This window comes from Priapulus caudatus, unplaced genomic scaffold, assembly GCF_000485595.1.
Source record: "Priapulus caudatus unplaced genomic scaffold, Priapulus_caudatus-5.0.1 Scaffold1676, whole genome shotgun sequence".
NCBI lineage: Eukaryota > Metazoa > Priapulida > Priapulimorpha > Priapulimorphida > Priapulidae > Priapulus > Priapulus caudatus.
In genome coordinates this window covers 44,985-58,173 of record NW_014578737.1, presented here as the reverse complement: position 1 = coordinate 58,173, position 13,189 = coordinate 44,985, and the positions used below count along the sequence as shown (strand labels likewise).

General features: G+C 51.5%; 1 protein-coding gene across 1 annotated transcript; it reads left to right on the top strand.

The window, feature by feature from the left end:
- Positions 1 to 432: 432 nt before the first annotated feature.
- Positions 433 to 10,902, top strand: LOC106817310 (CTD small phosphatase-like protein). Its single transcript, XM_014821973.1, has 8 exons — positions 433 to 549; positions 889 to 972; positions 1,948 to 2,046; positions 2,659 to 2,688; positions 7,483 to 7,575; positions 8,262 to 8,356; positions 9,635 to 9,647; positions 9,950 to 10,902. The coding sequence occupies exons 1-8, from the start codon at positions 433 to 435 to the stop codon at positions 10,142 to 10,144; spliced, it is 726 nt and encodes a 241-aa protein (XP_014677459.1). The 3' UTR covers positions 10,145 to 10,902.
- The last annotated feature ends 2,287 nt before the right edge of the window (positions 10,903 to 13,189 follow it).

Below are 13,189 nucleotides of genomic sequence, written 5' to 3'. Positions count from 1 at the left end.
GAATTTTTCTTCAGTATTACCAAGGAACGTAGTCCTGTGGCCCGGCCGCCGCGCGCGACTCGGGGCCGCCCCGGCACGGTCTTGCGGGCCCCGCGCGGCGGGCGGCCGCGGCGGCCCCGTGGCGCGCCCCGCAGCGGCGCCGGGCCCCTCTAAAGGGGCCCCGCCAAGCTCCGCGCCTCATCTTTACCTCCAAGCGAGGCTGTCCATCCGTGTCTTACTACCGTTCGATGCTAGCACAGGGCCACGCCGACGCGGCCGGCGGCGCCCCACCGGCCGCCTCACAGCAGTCACACTCCTGCCAGACCTGGAGGCGTATCGTGTCTCAAGACCGCATCTGTCCGTGGCTTCCCGTTGATCGACAAGTGTAATATATCAAAGCCTCAGTCCCTACTCCCCCGGGGGGGCTGAGACAGCTTCGGCGCCAAGCAGATTATGCCTTATGGCCCTAGGGCGCCGGAGCGCCGCTCCAGGGGGAGTTTTGACGCGGCCCTCATGGCTACGGACTGGTTCGGCCGGCCGAGACACTCGTTGGCCGTCGGCGAGAGCGTCGTAGCAGTTGCTCTGAAGCCAGCAGCCGGTCGAGGGCCGATACCCAAGTTCTAATAAATAACGTGGCCTTGATTGCAGCCGCTCAGTAGACGGACTAAACCGCGGCGCGGCCGGGCCGCCACGGCCCACCCCGATGGGTCGTATGCCCGCGGTATCGACTCATGCTGGCAGCGGTCATGGGAGCAGTCACGCTGTCCGCGCCTCGGCGCCTCGCGGCCGGTGCTCCCGCGAATTGCGGTCGCCCCGGGGCGCTCAGCCTCCTTTTGCGAATAGATTCAGCACCCGTTAAGAACCAATTCATGTTTTATCGACAGTACGACCACTTTGTCACAATTTTAGCCTGGCGCCGATCGGCCGAGCCCGGGGCACACGCGCAAATGTTGTCAACTTTTGGAAGATGTTGGTGGTGCCCCGGACATCCAGGTTTTGGTGGCCGCTCCGGGCCACCCGGCGCCGGGCCCAGCCTGCCGCTGAGCTGCCCCGAGCGTCCCTCCCTCCGCATACGATCGTGGTGGTCTGTTACATGTACATGTGTCTTTAGCATACATAGTGTCTTTCACCATCAGGCATGTGCTGCTTCTAGCAGTCCCACAGGTGTCTTTTACAGTACATGGTGTCCTTTACAGTACCATCCGTCGCTCTATACCACCCTACGATGACCTGTGCTTTGACAATACCAGCTCCCTGTCTGTTACGGTCACGCATGTGGTCTTACATACATGGTGTTTTAACATACATGTCGTCTTCACATTACATTGTCTTGTACAGTGAGCCATCGGCCTTCTTTACATTCCTGCGCGCCTCCTAGTTATCTGCGCGCCACCCGGCCCCGGCCTCCAGGGAATATCGCTGCTGGCGCCTGCGGTGCGCCACAAGCGCCGCCGCAGCGGCACTCCGCACGAGAGAAGTGATTCTCGTCCGTGGCATCCGGTCAGGACGCGGACGTTAGTAACATCAGCCCCCCTTCTCCTACAGGTACACCGCGCCTGTGTGTGTATGCATGATGGTGTGCTCTCATGTGTGGACGCGGACGGACGGGCGCAGGGAGGGCGAGGAGACCCCCCCAACCCCTCATCCCTCTCCCTAGGGACTTAAGAGACCCCCATCCCTCTCTCTGTCTGTAGCATGTCTACTTTACAGCGGTTTTACACGTAATCACGGATCGATAAGCCGCTTCACTTGATGTTTCGCAGTCACTCTATATGGGGCCTTCAATTCAGCGTATGTCATGTCGCCTCTCCCGGCAGAGTGCGTTGAGGTGAAGATAGTTCGTGTAGCGATCATGGTAATTAAGGTGCTGTCTAACCGAGCGTCAGGGCGAGCTGTCACGGCGTGAATGCTGTTGGCGGATTTTTTGCTCTGCTGAAAACTAACGTCTCGCTTGTTATCGTGTTTCAGCCAATTAGTAATGCAGATTTCATAGTTCCGGTGGAGATAGATGGAACAGTTCATCAGGTGAGCACACTTTATTTTTTCTTCGTCTTTCTTTCCTTATTTGTTTCTTCCCTTTCTTTTCCGTAATCTTCGTTCCTTCATCGGGGTCCATTTCTTGGCATCTTTATTCTGTTCATCTTTTATTCTTGGCATCTTTCTCTTTCATCTGTCTTCTTCCCTTCTGGGCTTCGTCTTCTTTCTTCTTCTTCTTCTTCTTTTCTTCTTCTTGGCTTCTGTCTTCTTCTTCTCATTGTCGTTCTTTCGTTTCTGTCTCATGCAGCAAGGGCGGTACGTGAATTGCGTGGTTATTTCACGCGGCACCGTAAGCCTAGGTGTGTGCGGGCCTGTGTTCTTATCTCTTACGTTTACCACCGCGCCGACCCACCTCAATATAAAGCACGCGGCCACCCCGTTGTTTGCATTAAACGACGCGACTGTTCTCCGGGCACCTTGTGTGGGGGGCCGGATGCGTTCGGGTTGCCGCGATGGCTACCGGGTCCGTGGACAGCACGTTCCGGGTCGCCTTGTGTTTCTCCGTCGTTGCGCCCACGGTGTACGGGCGTGCCCCTTCGTGAAACGGCGCCCGGGCCCGCGACGGGACGTCCTCCCCGGCGATGAATTCCTCCGTGACAGCCGGCAACCCAAACCCAGGATGGGAGGACGACTGTATCGGAGTTGTGTTCTCTCACGGCATATCTAGCGAAGGTAGGAGGCGCCGACCGGGCGTGCGGCGAGCCAGTCGCTAGCATTGCATTAGATTTACTGGGTTTTCGTTCCTTCAGCGGCTAGTCTCAGCGCGAAGGTAAGGGCCGCCAGCCCGTGACCGCGTGCGCCGACCCGCCCCGCTCGCTCCAGTGTTAGACCTTGTGTGAGCTGGGTGTTATCTGTACGGGAATGTGAAAGTATTATTAAAGTTATTTTTAGCATCTGCTGCTGCTCGGCTCGCTGCTGCCTGGCTGCTACGCTTCTGGCCTGCTGCTCTGCTAGCATACTGGGCATTACTGCTACTGGCATACCTGTCGCGCTAGCGTACTCGCCGCTGCTGCTACTCCGGCCGGCGGGGATAACTAGTGCTATCCTGCCCGTGCCCCGCTACTGCTCCCACTGCTATGGGGCTTACTGTCGCGCTACTCCAACTGCTGCTGCTCACATTGCTTACCCACCGGCTGCACTCCGCGCCGCTCACTGCACTTGCAGTCCCGGCCTCCCACTCACTCCGCCGCTCCGGATGGGGCTGCTACCGCTCGCCTCTCATTCGGTTGCGTTGCTTCTCCCCGTGTCTCCCCGCTGCTGCTAAACTCCGCTACTGCTGGACTCGAGGGAGATGGCTTAATGCTACTGGTTCATGGACAGGCTACTGTCGCTGACTACTGCTGCTGCCGCTACTCGGCTAGCTGCGACGGGCTACTGGGCTAAGCTCGGCAGCGTCACCCGCGACTTGTCGCTACGGGCGCGCCCGGCAGCCGACAGGCTCCTGACATGGCCTGGACTCGCTACCTGCTAACTGCGTACTGCTTAGCTGCTACTGGGTCGCTACTTACTTGCTGCGCTGCTACTGCTAAAACTAGCTACTCCTACTGCTACCTTCGGCTACTACTGCCTGCTGCTGCTGCTGCTGGCTGACTGTCGCCATCCTACTGCTGGCTGCTGAACTCTACTGGCTACGTGCGCTAATCTGCGAGCTAACTGAACCGCACTAACTGTCGCTACTACTGCTTGCTGCTGACTGCTAACTGCTAACTGGCTACTCGGCTACCTGCTATCCTGTCGTACCTACTACTGCTGCTACTGCTCACTGGCTAACTCCGCTGCTAGCTACTGCTCCTAAAACGGTCTGCCACTACTCGCTGCATAAGATTAATACGGCAATAGTAGTAGTAACGTATGGCGTCAACATCACACCTCTCACAAATCCCCCTCGTGCCATCCAGTTAGCAGAACAGATTCGGCCCACATTCATTTAGAAGTGACATATTCTCTAGCTAGCAGCAGTCAGCTAGCTGTCGGGTAAGGCACTCGTGTACAAACAGTGCACCCGCACCTGCAGGCAGCAGTATCAGCTAAGTACCGGTTCCTGTCGTCTGATCTGGATAACAGTCCGAATCGCCAAAATTGGTTGTTCTTTAGTGTCTGGGGAGCGGGCGCGTCTGTGATTGAGTAGCGAGCGGAGCGACCGGCGACGCAGAGAGAAGCGCCACCGAAATAGCAGGCAGCGGGGGCGAGTTATAGTGTTATTGATTGATATAGAACCAGCACAATACAGTTACAAGTTAAGAGGTCTATGGGTAGTGTTGGTGGTAGAGGGTTTAAGGATTTGTTTGTTGGTCCCGCCAGTGAGTTAGGGTTAGGGGTTTTTAATTTAGGGTTACTGGTTAGTGTTGTGATTATGTTAGCGGGACGGGGTTAAGACGTTGAAGGGATAGGTTATAAGATTTAAGGTCGGTATGGTTAGGAATAGGGTTAGGTTAGAGGGTCAGGGTTAGCATGTGAGGATAGGGTTAGCGGTTGATGTTAGGTTAGGGGTTAGGAGTTAGAGACGTTTTTATTCCCGGTGTTATGGTTAGTGTTGTGCCATTATGGTTACGGGGAGGATTAGCGTTAGGGATATGGGTAGAATTAGGTTTCTGGTTAAGGAATAGGATTAGGTATAGGGATAGGGTCATGGGTAGCATTTAGGGATAGGGTACGCGGTTAGGGATAGGGTTAGGTTAAGGTTATGTTGTAGGAGATCCCGGCTTAGGGTTAGGTATATGGATTAGGCTTAGGATACCTTGGTTAGGTGTTAATAATTAGCTCATTCAGTGTAGCGACCTAGCGATTAAAAGTTAATGTTACTGGGTAGGAGGAGGCTCGAAAAGTCCTGAGGGAGACTGGAGGACTGACAAATTGTGAGTATATGGAGGCCTGTGAGATGATGGTGAGTGGGCTGGATGAAAGACAGCAAGATGGGCGGAATGGAAGTGATGACGATGGACCTGGAGATTCATGAGAATTTCCTTGCGACTCGATTAAGTGCGCTGCCAAGGTCGAGAGGCGATGCTGAGGATAGTGAGAAGATGTTGGGAATGGCTGGGCGGGATGAGGAAGTGGTCCGTCTTCTTGCGGACAATTAGTGGCCAAAGGCGTCGAGGATGATGCCGCCTGCAGAGATAGTGAGAAGAAAAGAGGTGGGATGCGTGGGAGGGCATGAAGGAGGCGTGCCGTTTCTTGCGGACAGATTCAGTGCCAAGGTCGAGGGATGTTGCGAGTGAGGAGGAAATTACTCTTCTATCATGTATTGCTAGGACAGTATTCAGACCTGTTGCACGCAGTGTGCTGCGTCGCGTGCACTCGCGTGCGTTGCGTGCCTGCGTGCATACGTGCTTGCTTGAAAGTCAATATTTCGTGGTTTACCTACAGTGCTTCGTTTTCGATGTCCATGATTTTCCTGAAACACTCTAGGTACCACAGCTGCATCGCTTGCCACGCCTCTCTATACGGCGACCGCGTTCGCTGCGGGGCACACTGAGCCACTGTCTTGCGTTGACGGCCGGAGTCCCAAGAAGCTCCACCCGTCGTAAATCTACTCGCATAATTTAATTTTTTTCGCCTACTTAGTTCTAACGGCGTTTAATTACTAATTAATTACACTAATTAATTACTACTCGGCTAATTAATTTTTTCCTCGCGGTGTACCACTGTTTAACAGGCGTCTCCTGTCGTTGACTGGTCCATGGAATGCCGTGCATCCGGGTGCTAACCGTCGCTGTGCCTGCATCGGTGTGTGGCAGTCCAATTACAGTGAATCGTAAAGCGGCCGGTCGTTCTGCAAACAGTTTGGCTAGAACACTAGCAGCATCGCTGGGTCCCGTCGCTATCAACTGCGCAGGGCGTTTGGCGATGCATATCTTGCGAATCGTAACAGCCGTTACAGAGAGCCAGGCCCGTACGCGAATTTTTTCGCCCCCCCCCAACCTTGAGTTCCAGACACGAGGCCATAAGATACCGTGTTATTGTTTAATATATGGTTCGTATATATATGGATTGGATTATAGTTAGTTGTTTAGGGTTCGGGTGACGGGTTAGGTTAGGGTTACCGGGATAGGGAATATCCATTTTAACAATTGTTGCTTCGAGGAAGTCGAGTGAATGGAGTGGCGCTGAATTGGCTGTGCGTCCGGAACTCAAGCTTGAAAAAAAATTTCGCGGGCACCCGTACATCACCTTACGATAATTAAATCCCTTTTCAAACCTCACTAATTAACGTCAACCAGCGGCTCCTTCACACCCGCAAACAATCAGCTGCACACCGGGGAGAGAGTTAGCGACTTAAGCGTTAGTGAGAATGAACCATGAGTTAGACGATTGGTACGCGGAGCCGCACCTCCAGGTGCGGCCGCAGCCGCGGTGAATAATAGATGCGGCGGATCGTGCCGGTTGTACGTGCCGCCGGCGATGGTCAAAATAATGAACTGTTCCTCTAGCCTAGAAGGTTTGTTTACTGACAATTACGCCGGCGCCACGCAACGCACGTATCTTAAGAACATTACTTAATACGATTCTCAGTTACGATCTCTCTCTCCCTCCTCTACTCGTGTGGATATATTAAATCATAGCACCGGCACTCTTGTGGCAGTGCGGGAGCCGCACTTCCTGTGCAGCAACCGCTGCACTTCCTATGGAGTGCAGGCACTACTTCTTGTGGAGCACGTAGTAACTTCCTGTGGCAGCACCGCATCACTTCCTGTGGCACCGCATCCGCAGCACTTCGCTGTGGCCACCAACACCGCATCACTTCCTTGTCCGCCAAACCCGCAGCACTTCCTGTGGCAGCACCAGCATCAACTTCCTGTGCAAGTGCCGCAGCACTTCCTGTGGAGCATACCCGCAGCATTGTTGGAGGCCGGGAGGGGGGGAACTGTCATCAACATCGTTGAATTTATTAATTATCGCTTTTCATAATTTAACGGGTGGATTAGCTCTCAGGCCTCTGGCCTGTGTGTGCGGCGCGGCGCGCGCGCTGAGATTCGCCTGCCTCACGCATTCCTCACTACTGATGTTGATGCATCGATATGTCTAGGCCCGTCACAGCCATATACGCAGTAACAGCCAGCAGCAACAACAGTAGCACGCAGCAGCAGCAGTAGTAAGCAAGTAGCAGTAGCGAGCACGCAGCAGAGCAAACGAAGCAGGCAGCAGTAACAGGCAGCAGTAGTAGTAAGTAATAAGCAGCAGCAAGCAAGCAAGTAAGTCGCAGTCAGCAAGCAGTAAGTCAGAGCAGCAGGCAGGCAAAAGCAGCAGCAGCAGCAGCAGTAAGCAGCAGTAGCAGGCAGTAAGTAGCAGCAGCAGGGCAGCAGCAGCAGCAGCACAGCAGTAGTAGGGCGCAGTAGCAGCAGCAAGCAGCAGGCATAGCAGGCAAGACAGCACAGCAGTACAGCAGGTAGCTAGTAGCATAGTTCAGTAGCAGATAAGTCAGTTTAGATAGTAGTAGTATTAATGTGTGATCATGCTGTGTTGCAGTATGCAGACCCGGTGGCTGACCTGCTGGACAAGTGGGGCGTGTTTAGAGGCCGCCTCTTCAGGGAGTCCTGTGTTTTCCATCGAGGAAACTACGTGAAGGTAAGCGTGCGTGAAAGTTACTTATAATGGTTGTTAACTACGTAAAGCTAAGCATGTGTGAAAGTTACTTATAGTGTTTGTAACTAACGTAAGCTAAGCATGTGTGAAAGGTTACTTATAGCTGTTTGTAACTACGCCCAAGCTAACTGTGTGAAAGTTACTTTTAATGTTTGTAACTACTACTGGAATCCGCGCTAGCGCGGGCTCTAGTGCTGGTGATGCATGTGGTATCGACTGTTTGAAAACCACAGAACCGCCAGAGAGATAAGAGAAGAGATTGAACCTTGACATTGACATTTAAACTTCATTATTACATGCTTTATTTCTACTTACATTATTTGGGCTTGACAAAAGTCTGTGCATGCAGCACCCTCGTTGACAGACGGCGAAATATCTACAGCAAGACGACGTTCAGCAGACCGTCGACATATTAGCAAGGGCCAAGATATAGCGGCCCCCTCGTATTTCAGGCAACATCTTTACCATTTTTCTTGTCTTTTTTAAGCCCTTTTTACCGTTTTCAACGCGAATAAAGTTTCAGAACCCCGTCCCGTGTAATTCATCGATCTCCTTTCTGGAATTTGGTGCTGAAATTTGGATCAAAACTGGACGGAGCCTTTCATTAACATATCAATACATACATACAACATATCGCCCAAATTATAGCAAGATACGGTAAGATCAAAGACTTAAGCAGTGTGAAAAGTCTACTTATAATGTTTCCCTGTCAACTACGCAAAGCCCTGCCCAAGCGTGCCGCGCTGAACCGATTGGAGTAAGCGTGGCGTGCGTGTGTTGTGCGTGTGGCGTAACTCGCGTGCCGTGCCGTGCGTGCGTGTGTGTGTGTATATGTTAGGTAAAGGTCAGTGTTCAAGGTTAAGTAGAGGAGGAGATGGAATACTAATAGATGTAAGCAGGAGCTAATTTGGCAGCAATTTTAGGGGGAGCACATTAGGAGCAAATTGTCATTATTAGCTCGTGATGTCAGTGCAGGTCACAGTAAGTAGTCTGGTTACTGTTAGATGAGAAGGGACAGTGCGTTGCTGTGTTTGTCACGCGTACGTGCTGAATGCTGATTAAGTTCTACCTCTCATCTTCCTCCGCTCCTAAGCTGTGTAACATTAAGCCGCTATAGCAAATAGCTGGAGGAAATGTTCGCTGTAAGGTGAGGGGGGATGGTTAGAGGCATGGAAACGAGCAGGGAGAGAGATAGAGGGAGAGACGGGAGCGATAGAGAGAGAAAACTGAGTTGGCCGGAACGAAAGAGAACAGAAGAGAGAGAGAGAGACCGAGTGTGATGCGTGCGGTGGGCGATGCAGTGGCGTGCGTGGCGTGCGTGCGCTGCGTGGTCACCTCTCCGAGCCGTTCTGGGTTGTATATTTCTGCGCGCGCAGGATTTGAGTACGGCTCGGGCGGCGGACCTGAACGAAACGCTGATCTCATTGTAGTACAACTCTTCCGGCAATCATACATCTTCCACCGCACTGACACCACGCTGTAAGCTACACTCATCGAGTTGTTGTTTGTTGTGTTGTTGCTTGTTGCTTGTTGTTTCTGTTGTTGTTGGACTAGATGGATGTTTTCTGTTGATTCACTGCGGTCCACAGCCACCAGGAGTTTGTTGCTTATTCGTTGAGAGCTGACTACCAGTTGTACTGTCCCTCGTTATTGTATCTGGTTTATCGTTGTTATGCTGCTATTGTTTATGTTGTTATTGTATTGTTTATGTTGTTATTGTATTGTTTATGTTGTTATTGTATTGTTTATGTTGTTATTGTTATTATTGTTGTTATTGTATTGTTTATGTTGTTATTGTTATTGTTGTTGTTATTGTATTGTTTATGTTGATATTGTTATTATTGTTTATGACAACAGTGTTATTGTTATTGTTATTATTGTTGTTGCAGGTTCCTGTAACAGAAGTTGGTTTGATGACATGGCGGATGCTGAGTTGTTATTGTTATTGTTATTGTTGTTGCAGGTTCCTGTACAGAGTTGGTTTGATGACATGGCGGATGCTGAGTTGTTATTGTTATTGTTATTGTTGTTGCAGGTTCCTGTACAGAGTTGGTTTGATGACATGGCGGATGCTGAGTTGTTATTGTTATTGTTATTGTTGTTGCAGGTTCCTGTACAGAGTTGGTTTGATGACATGGCGGATGCTTAGTTGTTATTGTTATTGTTATTATTGTTGTTGCAGGTTCCTGTACAGAGTTGGTTTGATGACATGGCGGATGCTTAGTTGTTATTGTTATTGTTATTGTTATTGTTATTGTTGTTATTGTTGTTGCAGGTTCCTGTACAGAGTTGGTTTGATGACATGGCGGATGCTTAGTTGTTATTGTTATTGTTGTTGTTGTTGTTGCAGGTTCCTGTACAGAGTTGGTTTGATGACATGGCGGATGCTGAGTTGTTAGACCTCGTGCCGTTCCTTGATGGACTGTCTAAGGTGGACAACGTTTACTCTGTGCTGCGCACGCACAACCACAACCTGTTCAATCTCCGTCATCAAGGATCCCCTCTAGGCAGCCACCACAGCTCCAACAGCTCTATCAACACATAGCCTCGGCTAAAACACAACCACCGCCCCCGATCGCCGCCGCGATAGAGGCACGCGGTCGCCACGGCGATGGAGGCACGCGGTCGCCACGGCGACGGAGGCACGCGTTCGCCACAGCGACAAAAGGAGGATTTCTTGTTGCCTCTGCTGCGGTCGCCGTGGCGATGGACGGTTGCCCTTGCTGTCTCTGCAGTGGTTGCCATGACGAGGGAAGGGATTCGTGTTCTTGCTGCGGTCGCTAGGGAAGCTGTCCTATGGCGATCGTCGTGACGACAAAGGCAAGGTCGAGGGCGGAAGGCCGTTTGACTTCGCGGACGTTACAGATGCTCACTTGTTTTGGCGATCGCCGGCGTGCGATCATGTGTCGGTTGTTCGCTGGAGAGCTGTTCTCTTGTCGAACGCGTCGCAGGATTGGAACGTATAGCGAAACTAACGCTCGCACGGATGGACTGATGAACAATGCTGCTGGGGTGGTTCGTTCCTTCCTGGTCCATTGTTGTTCACACACACATGTTCCATCTCATAGATCTGTAAGCTAGATGATCAAAATCATTGTTCGCACACAGAAATGTTCCACTTCCGAAGATCGGTGAGCTAGTTTAACATTAGTTGTTCACAGAGGAAGAAGAGAGAGAGTTGTTCACGTGGGGAGGTGTGAGTGTGGTTGGTCCCTCCTTCCTCCTCTTCCCTGTAGCCTCCGTTTTCTCCTTTTACTTCTCTCCCAGACCTCCTTCCTCCCGCTTCTCCTCTCCCACCTTCTCCGTCTCCCTCTTCGCTTCTACCTCCTCCCTTCTCTCTTCCATCTCTCCCTTTTCCCCTTCTTTTTTTAACCTCCTCCCTCTCCTTCCCCTCTTTTTTCCCTTCTTTCCTCCGCCTCCTCCCCTCCCCCTCCTCTCTTCCATCTCCTCCCCTTCTCTTCCCTCTCCCCCTCTCCTCTCCTCCCCTTCTCCTCTCCTCTCTTCCCCCTCTCCTCTCCTCCCCCTCCCCTCTCCTTCTTGCTACTACTACTGCTGCTACTGCTACTGCTACTGCTACTGCTGCTGCTACTGCTACTGTCGCCACTACTGCTGCATAGATTAATAGCGCAATGGTAGTAGTAACGTATGGCGTCAACATCACACCTCTACACCCCCCTGTGCAATCCAGTTGCAAAAGATTTCGCCACATTCATTTAGAGTGACATATTCTCTAGTAGCACAGTCAGCTAGCTGTCAGGTAAGCACTCGTGTAAACAGTGCACCCCGCCTGCAGCAGCAGTACCAGCAGTAGCCGGTTCCGTCGGCTGATCTGGAACGTCGCCAATTGGTTGTTCTTTAGTTGTCTGGGGCGGGCGCGTCTGTGATTGTAGCGACCGGGCGAGCGGCGACGAGAGAGAAGCGCCACCTAGCGGGCAGCGGGGGCGAGTTTAGTGTTTGCCGATGTAGAAACACAATACAGTTACAATTAAGGTTATGGGTAGTGTTGGTGGTAGAGGTTAGGATTTTTGTTGGTCGCCGTGAGTTAGGGTTAGGGTTTTATTTAGGGTTATGGTTAGTGTTGGGATTATGGTTACGGGGAGGGTTAGCGTTAGGGATAGGGTTAGATTAGGTTATGGTTAGGAATAGGGTTAGGTTAGGGTTAGCGTTAGGGTTAGGGTTAGGTTAGGTTATGGTTAGGGATAGGTTTAGGGTTAGGTATAAGATTAAGGTTAGGGTTAGGGTTATAATTAGTATTAGTGTACGACTAGGATAATGTTACTGGTAGAGGCTGAAAAGCCTGAGGGAGATGGAGGCTGACAAATTGTGAGTATATGGAGGCTGTGGATGATGGGTGAGGGGGCGTGGCTGGATGAAGAGGCAAGGAGGGCGGATGAGTGAGACGATGGATGGAGATTAATGAGATTTCTTGCGGATGATTACTGCAGCTGCCAAGGTCGAGGGATGCTGAGGATAGTGAGAGATGTGGGATGCTGGGAGGGATGAGGAGCGTCCGTTTCTTGCGGACAATTAGTGGCCAAGGTCGAGGGATGTTGCGAGTGAGGGAGGAAATTACTTTTATCTGTATTGCTAGACAGATCAGTGTTGCACGCGTGTGTGCGTGCGTCCGTGCGTGCCTGCGTGCCTGCGTGCCTGCGTGCGTGCGTGCGTGCCTGCGTGCGTGCGTGCCTGCGTGCGTGCATGCGTGCATACGTGCTTGCTTGAAGTCAATTTCGTGTTTCCTACAGTGCGTTCGTTTTTCGATGTACCATGATTTCTGAAACACTCTGGTACCACTAGTGCATCGCTGTCAACGCTCTCTACGCGAAGCGTTCGCTGCCACACCTAGCCAGCTGTCTTGCGTGACGACCCGGGTCCCAGACTCCACCGTCGTAAATCTACTCGCTAATTATTTTTTTCCTAATTAGTTTAACGCGTTTAATTACTAATTAATTACTACTAATTAATTAACTACTCGCTAATTAATTTTTTCTCCGTTAACTGTTTAACGCGTCTCTCTTGTCGTTGACGTCCATGAGTGCGTGAATGGGTGGCTAACCGTCGCTTGCCTGCATTCGTGTGTGCAGCCAATTTCGTATCGTACGGTCGTTCTGCAGCAGTTTGGCTAGACTAGCACATCGCTGCCGTCGCTATCACTGCGCAGGGCGTTTGCGATGCATAGTCTTGCGAATCGTACAGCGTTACAGAGAGCCAGGCCCGTACGCGGAATTTTTCCCCCCACTTGAGTTCCAGACACACCATAGATAGTGTTTTGTAATATATGGTTCGTATATATATGGTTGGATTATAGTTAGTGTTAGGGTTAGGGTTAGGGTTAGGGATAGGGGGTATCCATTTTACATTGTTGCTTCGAGGAAGTCGAGTGAATGGAGTGCACTGATTGGCTGTGGTCCGGAACTCAAGTGGGGAAAAAAATTTAGCGGCCCGTACATCGCCTCGATAATTAAATCCTTTCAAACCTCACTAATTAACGTCACCGCTCCTTCACACCCGCAAACAATCAGCTGCACACGCGGGGAGAGAGTTAGCGACGCGTTAGTGAGAATGAACGCATGAGTTAGACGATGGTACG

Bases quoted from the DNA above. Each gene is read 5' to 3' on its own strand.
- LOC106817310 (XM_014821973.1), top strand. From the start codon at position 433: ATGCCTTATGGCCCTAGGGCGCCGGAGCGCCGCTCCAGGGGGAGTTTT. The intron at 2,689-7,482 runs GTAGGAGGCGCC...GCTGTGTTGCAG, and splicing joins TCACGGCATATCTAGCGAAG to TATGCAGACCCGGTGGCTGA. The intron at 7,576-8,261 runs GTGAAGGTAAGC...AGATACGGTAAG, and splicing joins TTTTCCATCGAGGAAACTAC to ATCAAAGACTTAAGCAGTGT.